The sequence below is a fragment of the Lissotriton vulgaris genome, chromosome 7 (genome assembly GCF_964263255.1).
Source record: "Lissotriton vulgaris chromosome 7, aLisVul1.2, whole genome shotgun sequence".
Classification (NCBI taxonomy): Eukaryota; Metazoa; Chordata; class Amphibia; order Caudata; family Salamandridae; genus Lissotriton; species Lissotriton vulgaris.
The window spans coordinates 1,098,542,826-1,098,559,016 of record NC_141695.1 but is presented as its reverse complement, the minus strand read 5'-3'; the positions used below and the strand labels follow the sequence as shown (position 1 = coordinate 1,098,559,016).

Below are 16,191 nucleotides of genomic sequence, written 5' to 3'. Positions count from 1 at the left end.
CCTTTTAAGTTTTGGGTCTGCCCTTGTACATTTCTTAATCTAACCTCTGGCTTCTATTGGTGGGTCTTCAGTGCTCTCTCCTGGACCTCCAATGCTCCTTACTGCCAGTTTGTGTGTTGATTGCCTTCCTTGAGCGATCACCTCATTCCCCTGCGATTCTGCAGTGATCGGTGCCCAAACTGTTGTCTCGCTAGCAAGACATTCACGTCCGCGATCTTGGCCCCAGTCCGCATTTGTCTATCAGGCCCTCTGCTCTGTCCACGAACACTTCATCTCCTGTCAAGTGCCTGCTCTCAGAATTGCTCCCACCGCTACCTACAACCTGTATTTCAGGGTCTTCATGTCTTTCTTGGTTGCCTTTTCTCAGCAGTTAGTCTCCTGTGTGGCTTAAGTGGTATATTGGCAGTGCCCACTTGGTTGCTGCTACGATATGTCTTCTTTCATGGTTCTCCCAAACTCCAGTTCCCCAGCTCTCAGGAAGGGGGTAGGGGGGGGGGGGGCGCATCGTGGTTGTCTCGATTACCTTTCTTGACATCCAGTATGTCATGCATATACTTCTTTACATCTTTCCTTAGGTGTTGAGATCCACCAGCTTGACTTGCTATCCAAGCATTCTTGCTCCTGATGGTGCCGCCATTTTGGCACAATACTCACCTCACCCGTTTTTCGTAATTTTCTTCCTGTGAGAGGTACCTTCCTTCTTGTCCACCACTTCAACCAATTAACTGTGTTTGTTGTCTGACCAGTCCAGCTAACCAGGGGAGTGTTTTAGTTTGTGGCATTCAGATGTTCTTCAGGGTGGTCAGAGCAGAACTGCAGGGCTATACATTCAGGGGCCAACTTAGCTCAGGCTTAACTCCCCAGACCCCCCCCCCCCCACCACTTTCATTTGCAACGGCATGAAAAGCCCTTTAAAGCCCTTTAAAGCCCTTCTCGTGCTAGCAGACGCAAGCACGAGAATGTGATTATTTTGCAAAAAGGTACGCATATGCAATGATGAAAAAGAATGGGGGAATGTGCATGAAGCAATGGAATATTAGTACGTGGTTAGAGGCGCACATAGGAAGGAGTATTCTGGAGGGGGGATAAGGGTAGACAGATGACGTGGGAGGCTTTGGGACACATGGGGAGTATAACAACAAGGTGGAAAGACATGGAAGGGAGTAGAGGTATTCAGGATAATGTGTAGCGGTAGGCTACGTTTATTAGCGGGAAAACGTTAGTTTAAGCAACAGCTCTGTTTTGATAAAGATGTTATGAGAATTTAAGATGCAGTATCACTGAATAGAACATATAGTTAATTATGTATTTTGCATTTTAGATAACCCCTGACGAAGGGCCAAACTTAAAGGCCCGAAATGCATTGGGTATATGGATTTTAATGAACATGAACAAAACTTACATGGGCAATCGTGGCGCAGAAGAAGGCTTGGATTAGCATTTCTGCCTCATTTAGAACAAAGCTAGATGTAAGCGTTCCCGCTTGTGACAGAGCGAAAAGATGTGAAAATAAGAAGAATGTAACAAGATGTGGATTATTGTGATTAAAATAAAGAAGAAGAAAACAAAAGATTTAACGTGTGGCATAATTTGTGATGCCTGGACATTAAAGCAGTGCACCCGGCGAGGGGTGGAATCACTCCTCCTTCCAGTGCGTTATATTCAAATAACGTGGCAGGGCTGTGCGCGTTTTTTCGGGGAAGCACGCAACAGAAGACGACTAAAATGATTAAAACAACTGAAATTGAAATAAAGAAGGTGTGCACCGTGAAACCTTTACAGTGCAGTTTAACTTGGAAGTACCCCATCAGTGCACGTCACCATTTAGGCCACAGTGTTTTGGACAACAGGAACAACCCAGAGAACATCTTCATCCGCATTCCACTTATTTTCCTTATCAGATTAGTAAACGTGTTTAGTTTACAAACACTGTCCAAGGAGCGATAGCTGAAGATCAAGAGATCCCCTTCTTCATGGTATGGTAAGAACTCCATCCAGATGAGACCATTCTCCTTTCTATCTCCGAGATCACCTTGGAGAATGTCACCAGTAGAGGACATTGTCAGTTTCCATGAAGTTTTGGGCAGAGACGCCTCCAAGCTGAGCATCACTTTTTTTTTTTTTTTTTCAAAACCATTTTTATTAGGAGTTCAATCAGGTGTAAGCACAGCCCTCCACAGTCAGGAGGAGACTGTCAACAGTAAATATGAAAAGACACATCATTGTCATAGCATCGAACCCCATGTATGAAGCGAAATTTCAAAAAACACTCCCGCCCACCTACCCCAAAACTCCCACCAACCCCGTCCACTGCCCACCCCTTATCCCACCCTAACCCTGTGCACGTGATCATGAGTCAACCATAAGAGAAGATGTACAAGGGTGGAGCCGGCCAACGGCCTAGGGTGCAGGGTCCACATCCTGCGGTAATGCATCATCCAAGTCCATAGGAGGGTCGAGAGGCAGGCCCCTATAGTCTGCCCTTCGTTTCCATATCTTGAAATGTTTGCGGGGACATCCCCGAGCCTCGAACTGGCTGTTCCAAGCCCATGATAAAGTCCAGGCACTGAGGGGGGGGCGGGGGGGGGGGGCTCGCTCACTCTTCCAGGCCTGTGCCAGGTCCCTCTTTGCCACGACCAGCCCCAGCAGCAACAGATGGCGCTTGTAGATGTTGCCCCCAACATTTTCTAGGACGTGAAGAAGGCCCAACCTAGGGGTACGGGGCAGGTCCCACCCCAGCACCTCAGACAGGCAATCCCAGACCCCGGCCCAGAACCGAGTCAACCGCACACAAGACCACACAGTGTGAAAGAGGGTGCCTCTCTCCGAACCACACCTCAGGCATTCCGGGGTTGCAATCAGGCCCGCCCGCCACAAACGGTCCCTTGTGAAATAAGCTCGATGCAGATATTTGAACTGAATAAAGCGGAGGCGGACTGCAATGGCAGCCCCCCGGGGGGACTCGAGGGCCTCGCGCCAGTCGTCTTCGTCCAAGGGGCCAACATCGGCCTCCCATAGGGCCTTCAGTGTCGAGAGCGAAGGGGAGCAATGCGTGACCAAGGAGCGGTATATCTGGGAGACTTTTTTGTCACCCAAATCTCCCATAAACAGCTTCGCTTCTATGGGACTGAAGTCCGGGAGCTGCTCCAGCCCCACCAGGCTAGGAGTAAGAGCGTGGCGAAATTGGAGATAACGAAAGAACTGGGACCTGGACATGTTGAACTCGGCACGAAGTTCCTGAAAGGATTTAAGAGTGGTGCCGGAGAGGACATGCCCCAGGGACGAGACCCCTATTGTGTCCCAGCCGTCGAAGCCCTGCAGCGACGCCAGCGCCGGCAGCAGGCCATTACGCCACAACGGAGTCTCCGCCGTCAGTTTACCCCACCAGCCCATGCGGTGCAGGGCCCTCCGCCAAACAGCAAAAACCACCTGGGTAACTCGTGGGAGCAGTCGTCTCCTCCTGGCCGAATACAACAACGTGTGAAGGGAGGCGTCGCCCATTAGAGAGTGCTCCAGGGCATAGGCCGGGTCACAGCAGTCCCCATACCACCACTCGTTGAGCACCAGGAGATGGGAGGCCTGATAGTAGGACAGCATATCTGCAGTAGCCAAGCCGCCACAGTAAGTAGAGAGGAAGCACGTACGGAGCGCCACCCTGGAGGCACCTCCAGCCCACAAGAACCTGCCCAATACAGAGTCAACACTGCGAAACCACTGCGGATCAATCGGGTAGGGATGATTCTGCAGCTGGTAAAGGAGACGGGGCAAGGCCACCATCTTAAAGATGGCCGACCGACCGTAAATGTTAAGAGGCATGCGTGTCCACGTCTTGATGTCCAACTGGACCCGGTCCCAAACCGGTTGAATGTTCCGGCTCCACGCCTCCGCGGGCGAGGCAGAGAGGAAAACTCCCAGATATTTCACTCCCTCCACTGCAATCCGAAGGGACGCAGCCCATGGGAAGTCCACCGCGCCACCATCCAGCACCCATAGGGTCGACTTGTGTGGGTTAAGAAAGAGCCCCGACGCTCTGAGCATCACTTTTGAGGCTCGACAAATTGCTTCTTCAGTGATTTTCATAACTCTTCAACGTAGAGCTCTTCCAAAACGGCTTATGCCAATAGTTTCTGGTCTTTTGGAGCTACTCTTATAGATTTTCCAAAACCATCTACTACTGAAGCAAACAAGCAAGACTATTAAAAAATATATAAAATCCCTTCTCAAGACTTGACTCTGAAGCAATTTCTTCCAAACATCAGGATCGAGAAAATCCATATTCAAAAGGACAACTTGACAGTAATGTATTACTGAAACAACCAAGCTGAGGTCATTTTGAGAGCATTATTACTGGGGGTTGGGGATCAGAATATTTGGTATTTGCCAATATCTAAGAACCTCTGTATTTAAATAGATTCAAAACGTTCACCATCCAAGAGTTCAAGTCAGCATGTAAATGTTCTAACCAGGTATATATAAAACAGTGAATTGATCATCAATGAAGGTTCTCGGTCAAGTATTTGAATGCTGGGGAACACCAAGCAGTGATTTTTTTGCCATTGCTGATTCAGCAAAATGGCATGGTTTTCGCATCCAGATTCCTGGAGCAATTCTTTTGATGAAGTGGTCTGTATGAAGCCCACCCCTCCACTGCAATTTAATTGATACTGGGAGTACTGGCCAAAGTTAAACGGAATAAAACTAGAATTATCCCGGTAGTCTTGAAGGCCAATTCAGTAGAAGTACACAGATTGCCTGTACCTGTCCAATGAGCCAAGCATGAAACCGAGCAGGTACTTCCTGATTAAAGTCATGAGGAAGATTCTGCACCACAGTTTGATATTTATCTATTTGCCTGCTTGCTTCCTGCACATGTTTAAAAAGTCCCAGTATACAATTAGGCTAAAAAGATATTGATGGCCAGTAGCAGTCGATATTGTAGAACAGATGTCTTTCCAGTACTTTGCAACTCGTGAGCAATCTCAGAGCCTATGCTTTAAGTCCATGCAGAGCGGCTACTTGGAAGCCAGAGCATACTTTTCGTTAAACACGATTGTCTGGATTTATATGCTAGAAGGGAAATCCAAGGTGATCAAGGCTCTTTGTGTAAATTATTTAGCTAGAAAGCTCTCTGAGTCCTCTCGACTCTGCATGTTGAGGGAGTTTAATAGTCTATTCTCCATTCATGAAAATGATAAAAAATCCTATGATGATGGATGTAGGTGAGTAGGGTCTGCTTCCTATGGTTACCCCCACTTTTTGCTGTGTTTCACTGGTTTTTCGACTTTAGTATGTCTGTGGCCCTGCTAATCAGGACCACAGCATAGCTGTTCTCTTTCTAAATTGATACCATGTACTTTAGGTACATACCTGATTGGTTACTGGGTCACCCTTAGGAGTCCCTGTATAGGGTACCTAAGGTACCCAGGCCATAGGTACCCCAGAGGCCTACCAGGGGCTGAAGCATGTATTGTGCCACCCCTGGTTAGCCTTTTAAACTGACACCACAGCTCTGCACTTGCAGCCTGGGTAAGGTGGTGGAAGCACCCCTTACTTAGATATAGTATACCTATATCTACCGTTGCATATAGACACATAGTAACCTATAAGTCACTCCTATGGCAGGCCTTGACAATCCTGAAGGCAGAGTGCTTGGTTTTGTGTGAGAGGGTGCCCTAGCATGAGCGGAGCCCCTCTGCTGATTTCGGAAATATCTCCTTATAGCTGTTCTATGATATAGCCATACCATATACTCTTAAGTGCATTATAATCCTCGCGGTTAGTGCTGACTTTAGTTTGGCTTTATCAAAACATGTCGTGTTTGGTGTCAAACACTTTTGAATACTACCCCCCACCAGTTCTGATGGTGGGGGTAGCATTCCTCCCTTCTAGAGGGAGAAGACCTGTACACACTGTTATACCCGGTTAAAGTTAAACAGAGGCCCAGCATCACAGAATGGATGCTGCTGCCACCGACACGAGTCTGCCCTCCTGCTGTTGGACGAAACTCCGGCAGGGGAGGCCTGGACAATAGGTTTCCTGTCCAGGAAGGTGCTGGCACCTCCCCAGACAGGCTTTAGTGTATTGGGGCAGGGTGGGTTGCATTCAGTGAATGCTTTTCAGACACTGCCTGGGGGACACAAGGTGCTCCATGCATTTCCCAGTTCAAACCGGTTGCTGGGGCACTGAGCCCCAACTCTGGCGCGAAACTGGACAAAGGGGAAGGGGTGTAACCACCCCCTCCCCAGTTCCACTCATAGGTGGGACCTTAGAGTTAGTCCAACCCCTAAATTTACTATAAGAATAGGAACCCAGTCCCTAGAACTTTAAATTATCCTGGATGAAACTCTGCAACATAAATCTTTTTTTTTTTAAATATTTTTATTTGGCAACACTTAAAAATTGTACAATAGAGACAGACAAATTATAAAAATGATTATCACATAGGGAAGCATAAGAATTTCATTTAAATATTTCAAAAGATTTGATGGATAAGCAACTCGTATTAACAGGAGATATCAAAAATATAATCAATCCGACAAGATTTTTTAAACAGTGCTAATAATTTTAAAATCTTTAAAAGACCAATTTTATACAATTATAAAATACAACTTTTTACTTGGCTATCCCCCAAAATGTTACCTCATTATAAAGATCTTTTACTGGTATTCCAAATTTCGATAGGCTCCCAAATTTTGATTCCTTGAGCTTTGGCCTTCTTCCCTCTACACGGAAAAATGGCCTTCTCTTGGTTAAAAATGCCTAAAAACCGAGCCAGCCAAATTTGGAAATTAGGGGGGACTGAGTCATTCCAACGAGCTGCGAGGATTATTCTATATACCGCAGTTCCCAAGAAAAGACATGTTTCCTCTTCCTTAGTATGCATTAAAGTATTGTCATATCCCAGAATATAAAGAGTGGAAGATTCCGCTACTGTATGCCCAAATACTTCTTGCCAAAAACCTGCTAACATTCGTCTAAAGGGTGTTAATTTGTCACATTCATAAAGCATGTGGAACAAATGTGCAGGACTTATTCCACATCTTGGACACTCTGCATTCGCTCTTTTTCCCCAAGAATGTAGTTTGGCAGGTGTGTAATATAGGTTATATATCGTTTTATGTAACTGAGCTTTCAAGTTGGAGGAAACAAAAAGCTTAGTTTAGAGCCGTAATGACATATCGATGTCGACGTTGGGATTATTACGTTTTCTTGCCCAGCCCGCTTCCGTAATCCCCATGTCATCTTGCTGCCTTTCTATTAGGATATCATAAATGGTACCTATTCTGGTTGTAGATGTTCCTATGCAATCCAGTAAGGGAATATTGACTAAAGGAATTGCTGGAATTTTCAAATTAATAATCGTATTAATTTGGATGAATTTAAAAGTATCTGTACTCTGGACTGAGAAATTATTTTGCAGATATTGAAACCTATTAGCATAAACAGGATGTAAGAAGTCCCCTATAGTTAACACCCCCACGTTTTCCCATCTCCTGGAGATATCGTCGTTAGCTTGTTCTGGTATCAAGGAAGAGTGCCATAAAATGTATATTTATTGAATTTGGGAATATTAAGATACCTCGCAGTTTTCTTCCAAATTCTCCAAGCGCTGGTTATTATCTTGAACTTAACCTTTTTAAAATATGATGGTTCTACTTGTTTTAATAAGAGGCCTTTAGCCTTATTTCCTATCGCTAACTCATAGATTGACGGTATGGAATTGTCTTCTATGGTTGATTCTGTTGTCTTTATAAGAAATAACGGCGGCATTTGCTGGAGCAGCGTAGCCCACAGATAAAACGCTATATTAGGGATTGCTAAGCCCCCTCTAAAGAAGGGAAGGGATAGATAACGCAAAGATCTCCTTACTTTCCCATAGTTCCATACAAATTTGCTCATTTGAGACTCAAGTGCTTTGATGATCTTATCTTCCACCATTAACGGATGGCACGAAACAGATACAGCACCCTAGGAAGGATATTCATTTTAAGAAATTTACCTCTCCCGATAATTGAGAGGTGTAGTCTGTCAATCATTTTTAAGTCTTTCTTCATAGTTTTAAGAAGGGGCTCATAATTTAGCTCGATAATCTTGCCTATTTTAGGGGATATGCACACTCCTAAATACACTGCACTGTCTACTCTTTTAGGATCTTCGAAAATAATATTCTCGGTACAAATAACCATTGTTTTACCCCGATTAAGAAAATACCCGGAGATCTGACCAAAAGCTTGAGTGATTTGTTCTATTTCTGGTATTTCTGGTGGGATTAGGTGTTATTACCGCCACATCATCGACGTACGGCAATATCTTGGTGTCATAGGGGCCAACCGTGATTGGTTTATTTGCATCACTAGTAAGTAATTTCAAAATCAGAGGATTTATCTATAGGGCAAATAAAATCGGAGAACAGGGACATCCCTGCCTTGTACCTCTTAATATGTCGAATAACCTAGATTCCTGGCCCATCACCAGTACCCTACCCTTAGGAGAGTGGTACATTGCCCTAATTGACTTCCTGAGACAGGGTCCCAAGTTATTTTTATCTAACACTGGCCATAGAAATTCCCAAGAGACCCGGTCGAAGGCCTTCTCGGCATCCAGGAGGATCATCGACATCTGACCCCCCACTGCATCAATGACATCAAATAAACTTATAACCTGACGGGTATGGTCCGTAGTGAACTTACCAGAGATAAAGCCATGCTGCCACGGGGAGACCAGATGTTTGATGATCCCCCTGAGCCGATTAGCCAGAATCTTGGAAAATAGCTTCGAATCCGAGTTTATTATTGAGATTGGACGATATGAAGAGGGTAATCTAGGGGGCTTATCTTTTTTTGGAAATATAACTATTCGTTTCTCTCCATAATCCAGAGGGCTGCCACTCCCTTGAATCCCCACAAATAGATCTAAAAGATAAGCTGTTATAATTTTACCCAAAATTTTGTACAATTCAAGAAGCAATTTGTCGGGGCCTGCGGCTTTACTCGAAGCTAATTCTGATAGGGCATGTTGAACTTCAATATGAGTTATATTCTTCAAGATCTTCCCTAGTAATATCGTCTATGCATATGTTTGATTCGGGCTCGGTCAGCCAACTAGTCAGGGCCTCTTTAATTGCTTCAGAATCAAGCGTATCTTCATTTTGGTATAAATTTTGATAGTATTTTCTAAAGGTATCTAATATGTCCTCAGGTGTTGTATATTCCTGACCCTCCGCTTCAATAATGGTTATTTAATTGAGAGACTGTTTCTGGTGGGTACGAAGAGCTAGCTGCTTCCCTACTTTCTTACCGTCTTCATAGATCTTATTGCGGTTTGATTGATAGGTCTCAGCCACCTTCTGGGAAAACCTACTATTTATCTCGGTTTTGAGAATAAGCATTTCTCTTAAGGTTGATCCCCCATCTTCTCCCTGCATTATTAGGGTAGCATGCTTCTCTATTTTAGCTAGCTCTTGAAGCTGTAACTTATTAACCATATCTGCGTCCTTCCTACGCTTGGCTACATAGCTAATTGTCTCACCCCGAATTGTGGCCTTGAAGCAATCCCAAACTGTGCCCCTGGATGTACTATATTGGTTACAGTCGAAAAAGCCCTGAGTCCATATCTTAATATATTAAGTGTAATCTTTATTGACAAGTAGTTTTCTATCAAAAGTCCATACTGATTGGGGTCTATTCAAATTTGCGATATCTAATGTAAGAGATAAAAAAATATGGTCAGAGATAATGTTTGGGAACTTGCTGATTAGTGCCTTATCAGAGCAGTCTCTTGTTACCCAAATGGATGCGAAAAATAAGTATATCCGGGGTCAGGATGTTTTTTTTAATATCCCATATGTCAACTAAACCCAAGCTCCCTTTAAGCTGAGAAATGGCTCTAGTTCTCGTGGTGTGAGTTGTATTTACCAATAAATTAAATCCAGGGACCCTCAATACAATCTTTCTGCCCTAGGGATATGGGTCTCTTGTAGACATATTACATCAAATGGATTTTGGCTGAATACCCCACACAGCTGAGCCCTTTTCTCCCTATCATTAAGCCCAGCCACATTCCAGGAACATATTTTCAACTTATCCATAATGTTTTGTTTTTTTGACTTGCTTTACACGCTAATTCTACTATGTGAAGGAGTTTCATGCCGAACCTACAGTCTTTTTTTATTCAATTACCGTTGCAACATATATCTTGGACCCACGACATTCCATATCGACTGGAAGACAGAAGAAATCTCTCTTGTGGTCAAGGAGTAACCACCCGGTTCAAACAGGCACCAACAGCATATTTGCCGGTCTGCATTTTCGAAGCTCCTGGCGGATCCCGAAGAATCTGCGACACAGGACACGGACTTCCAGACATCTCTGAAGCTGACCCGAGATCCCAGCAAAGCTGAGACCCGTAGCTGACGCGAGAGACGTGGGACCGGAACTCCTGGACATCCTGCATTTTTGCAACTGCACTTACTTCCCGAGGTATCCCGAAGTTGTGCATGGGGGTATTTGAAGCCCCTCCCCCAAGCACATTTTGCACCGAAGTACAGAGGCCAGCACTCAACGAGTGACCCGTGAGTCCCCTTTCTTCACTGCAGCTCGAGGCTCCTTCGCAGTTCCTAGTCCATTGGCTAGTGAGCCCCCACGAAGGACAATCTTTTATTTCTTGAGCTTTCCTGGTTTCTCCAGACGTGCTCTGACTCCCTTCAAAAGTAGGAGTCCCCCAGACCTTGCTAGTCTGAACCGAAGCCAATCTCGTCATCTTGCGTGGGTTGCTGTTGCCAAGGCTTGTTGGGTCCAATTCAGATTCTGACCCTGCAGCACTCAACATCCTTCATGGGACAGCTCGAATCCAGCTCCTGGTCGTCGTCGACGCCTCCTGGCCCTCGTGGCTGAAGAGCCAAGCTTCACAACTTTCACCTGGAAACACCCAACATTAGTTGGCATCCCCCTATCACCATCCTGGTCACTGGCTAGTGACCCAGACTCTGTCCCCTCTGCTTAGAGGTTCTTCACATCTTAGATCCTCCCTTGGATTCACCCGGACACTTTTTCTCTAGTCGCCTGCAGCATTTCTTCGCAGCTCTCCATTGGAATTGACGACGAAACCAGATACCTATGCACCCGGCTTCCCTGAGTGAGGTAACACGAGTACTCCGGTGCTCCTGTGCGTCTGGGCTCTCGAAGTGTTCTAGTCTAAAAGGGTTCCATCGTAGTTCACCTCTAAGCGCCCTTAATCTTTAAAATTGTAACTTGTTCATTCTCCATGGAAAGTCAATGGTGATCCGCGGCTGTGTTTAGACACTGCACGCGTCCCCGTGGGCCTTCTGCGTCTCTACCTTGGGTGGTTCCTGGTAGCCCCAGCGGTTCTACAGGCCAGAGGCCTGCTTTCTAACCCTCACGTGGTTCTTATACCACTATTTTAGAATATGGTTTGTGAGGCCCCTAGGGCATAATGTATACTGTGCAACTTATCGTATGCTAATTAACTTCCTTGTATTGTACTTTTACCTCTGATCTCATAAAGAGTCCAGAGGGGTTGTGTTTAGATTAAATACATATATATTTGATATATACCTTGTGTGGTGTGCTTTCATTTAATCATTCAAGAGATATAACTGGTAAAACAACTTGCTTAACTCGCCTCTAACTCTTAGCCTGAAGAATGCTTTCCACAGCTACCACTAGGATAGCTTTCTATAAAGGTTGACTTTAAACCTACCATCAATAAGGGTCGTTTGGACTGGTGCAAGGTACCCACTAGAATAGTGGACATCATATACCAGGCCAACTTCTCACAATGGAGAAGATAGTTTCTTACCTATATAACTGGTTCTCTGCCATAGGAATCTTTCCTGAATCAATGAACAACCCTCCTTCCTCCCCGGAACTCAAGAGAAATCATACAATCCTGTAACATTTCTCATTTTTTTTCTAACTAGTCAAGATGAACTTAAGGCTAATTGCCTCAAGCTGCCCGACATGACGGTCAGTGTAATCAACAACTTGAATACTGAGCTACAATTAAAGAGAGCCAGTGAAATTCAATTAAATCTTTTTGTGCAGTGTCATTCCCATGGAGATCAGGCTTCCCATAATATTTAAGCAGTGCTTGTAGTGCATCAGACTCCTTGGTAATTGGACACTTCCAGTTTGAATATTAAACCTAACTTGAGAAGTTGAAACTTTGCTGATGTGCTAATATCCTGTTTATATGATTTAACCAAGTATGTAAATTTTGCAGCTGCAACCTTGAATGAGCACGTTTTACTTTGATAATACAATGATAATAAAAAGGAAGCTGCTGTGTGGATTACCGCATCACATGTTAATAAACTAGTAATTGGTATAGAGGTATTGCTGTTTGTATGTGGAGGATTACATTTTTTTCCTAATGTTCCATAGCTAATATGGGTTTATTTTGCTCATGGACATCTACAAAAAAATGCATATTTTTTATTTCAGGGATCCGTCTGCAGCAATTTGGATAGTAAAACAAATATGAAGACTGTTGAGACCACATCAGATACGGGTACTTTTGAGTATCTCATAAACTTTTCTTTTAATTGGCTATCCAGTAGTCTTTAACATCTGCATATAGTAAACAGTGTATCTTGCTTAAACCTATTCTGATTGCACAGCATTATTGAGAATTGGCTAAACTTGTATACTTATAGTAAAAAAAAGAACAACAATGGGAATTGCCTAAATGAAGATGTAATTTGATGTATGATTGCCATTTTTTGTCGCAAAGGGTGATAATGTGAATATGCTAACTCTCTGCTTATGTATATCCTGTATTTCAAATCATTTCTGTTATTAGGGGATTTTGAGAATTCAGCATTACCACTATGTACTTTTCAGCGTCTGCTCTTTCTTTCAGGTTCCTTATTTATAAACTTGTATGAACTGTGCAATCTGTTTGCTATTGGAGTGGAGAAGTGTGGCTCACCGGTTAGAGGAGGCAGACCCAGAAGCAGAGGTCAGCCCGGGACCAGGGTTCAATTCCCGACGCGGCAGGGTTTGGAGCCCAAATGTCCACGGACCTGATAATTCTCGCTTCGGTGCCTACTTGAATCAGGGGTTCACGCTCTGCAACTCTGGGCAATAGCTTGCTCAATCTCCACTACGGCCCCCGCGGCGGGATGCCTGGCTTTCACCTTGGGGGTGCCCAGCTGGGCTATCCCACAGGGAAAACCAGGACGGGTTCCCAAAGCAAGCGCCGAGATGCCCTTTGTGGTGATACGTGCGCTATATAAGAAACTACATTACCATTTTTTTTTTATTGCAATATAATGTGTCAATATACATGCAATTGCCAGGACCCAATACAGTTACCGACCTTGAAGACCCTTCTCCATGCTGTCTCTGCCTGCAGCAGAGCTGTGAGCCGAATTGTTCCAGTAAGTCGTTCCTACCTTTAGAGAGGTAAAGGGCTACAGTAGGTTCATAGAGGGGGCTCACATGTGAGGAGGGTGGCAGTCTCTGTCCCATGCTCTTACCAGATGTGCAGCTTGGAGGCATGTTGACTTGATCACCCTAATGGGAAGGCAGTAATCCGCTGGCTCCCTAGGCTTTAGACTAGTACTTGGTTTTCTGCTTGGCTGTAATGATCTGCAGTATCCCTTCCAATGGATCAGCATCAAAAGAACGGCATCTTGAGGCAGCTGTGTTGTAGGGCTCTCTTTATAGGTATGACATCTCTGCTGCTAGTGGATCTGATAGCAACTGAGGCTCTACCCTTCAAGACCGCTGTATTGAAAGGTCTTGGGTCCACTCCATTTAGCATTGAATATCCGAGGCTCTGATACTACACTGTAGAGAAGTAGGACCTTAATGTTGACATAACCTAGAGACCAGCCAATTTGGTTACATGGTAAAAATCCTAAGGTGTGGAGCTTTCTGGAAATGAGAAAAAAATCTGCATGCATCTGAGACCAGGTGGTCCCTTGGGTTTATTAAAGAAACTATGTAGCTACAACTACAGAAAAATACCAATATGCATCTCTTGCAGCCACATCCTACCCCATATGAAAATTCTCAGTATAGGCCTGTTGCAGCAAACCCTAGCCCTGCCACACCCATAATGTAACTGGTACCACGTTGTAATGTCTTGGTGGTTAGAGCTTAGTGGAATCTTGCATACAAAGAAAAACCTGAAATAAATAGATATCTACTTTACACAGATCTACACAAATTGTGTGGCTTACCATGTGAAAGATGTGCCGCCCACTTCTCTCTATGCAAAAAGATGAATTTTTTAGATGAAGCAGATGCGTGTGACTAAGAAGGTGGGTAGGCTGAGTAAACCGACGTTTAAAGGGGATGCTGTACCTATACAGACATATCTCAAAGTAATTTGTAACCCCCTATTTTGCCTCCTACGACTAAAACCCCGTATCTCCCCTCACATTTTTAAACCTGCTTGTTGAGACGGATAGCAGTCAATGAAGGCGAAGAAACGTATTGTTTCATTAAATCTTTACTGCAGATTTTATACAGGCCTGCAAGATAGGTACGGCACAGCCACTGTAACACATTACAACCACTGTGAATGCAGCTTTCCAAATGCCCCAACATTCTATTCACCCTAATATAAATACACGTTATACATTTTATATTCTAACATTACATAATAACGTTTCCAATTTAGCCATAAAGTGAACAACCACAACATCATCTCCTACGCTGATGACACTCAACTGATCCTCTCACTCACCAAAGACCCAAACACCGCCAAAACCAACCGGCATGAAGGAATGAAAGAAGTAGCCGAATGGATGAAGCACAGCCGTCTAAAACTGAACTCAGACAAAACAGAAGTCCTCATCCTAGGCACCTCCCCCTCCGCCTGGGATGACTCTTGGTGGCCAGAGGCCCTTGGAAAAGCACCCATCCCGACGGACCACGCACGGAACCTGGGCGTCATCCTGGATTCCTCACTCTCGATGAACAGACAAGTCAACGCCGTTTCTTCATCTTGCTTCAACATTCTTCGCATGCTCAAAAAAACATTTCGCTGGATCCCCACCGAAACTAGGAAAACGGTCACCCACGCACTGGTCACGAGCCGCCTGGACTACGGAAACACCCTATACGCCGGTACCACCGCAAAACTCCAGAAAAAACTCCAACGCATCCAGAACGCTTCAGCCAGGCTCATATTAGACATCCCGCGTAAAGAACACATCTCTGGTCACCTGAAAAACCTCCACTGGCTCCCCGTCAATAAGAGGATTACTTTCCGCCTCCTAACCCACGCACACAAAGCACTTTACGAAATTGGACCCGAATGCCTCACGACTGTCCTTCTACACCCCCTCCTGCCAGCTACGATCCTCCAACCAAGCCCTGGCCACTGTACCTAGCATCAACAAAACCACCATGGGAGGTAGATCCTTCTCCTACCTGGCAGCTAAAACCTGGAACTCACTTCCCACTCACCTTCGCCTTACTCAGAACCACCTAGCATTCAGAAAGCAACTTAAAACGTGGATATTCGACAAGTAATTCCCCACCCTTCTTCAAGCGCCTTGAGACCCTCTGGGTATGTAGCGCGCTATATAAATCTCTTGACTTGACTTGACTTGACTTGACTTGACTTGACTTGCAACACTGCTGTTAGTATCCCTGCAACTCAATGCTCATTTACGTCAGCCAACTCTTCGGGATAAGGTTACAATTGAGGAGGGCCTCACTTTTATATTGATGACATAATGTTAGCACTATAGGTGTTCATTAAAGACAGTTCTACAGTTCATTAAAGACTGTAGAAAAACTGCAGTTGAGTTAACTGGTAGACTAGGTGCTTAATTTGTAAAAAAAAAATATAAAAATGAGTGCCAGGGCTCGAGTCGGCAGACCACTTCTGCTTGCACTGCCCATTGCCGCTGTCAATTACAGTAACAGCCTAACTAATAAATCACACTCCTACAAGTGTGACAATTCTGAAATTTTCAGAACCCCAAAGTTAAGAGTGGCTTTGGCAGCAGGCATCAGTCATTCTTAGTGTGTATTTGATTTATAAACAACACTTGTTGGGCTCATCTCTAAATTCAAAAACAGCACCACCATGTGGGAGACTGTCATAGGTACCGGTGCTGACAATTAAGTGCGGTGTGGAGCACCGGAAACCACTCGCTCAAATTAAGCACTGATTCAGAAAAGGGGGTGGTGATGAACAGAGTGTCTGAAT

At 44.6% G+C, this 16,191-nt stretch overlaps 1 protein-coding gene across 1 annotated transcript in view; it reads left to right on the top strand.

Moving 5' to 3' along the window:
- Positions 1-16,191, top strand: part of MEIKIN (meiotic kinetochore factor) — a 976,054-nt gene that overhangs the window by 192,389 nt on the left and 767,474 nt on the right. Inside the window, exon 4 of the mRNA XM_086928855.1 lies at positions 12,462-12,528. Within this exon, the coding sequence (XP_086784981.1) occupies positions 12,462-12,528 (67 nt within the window). The remainder of the gene's footprint in view (positions 1-12,461; positions 12,529-16,191) is intronic.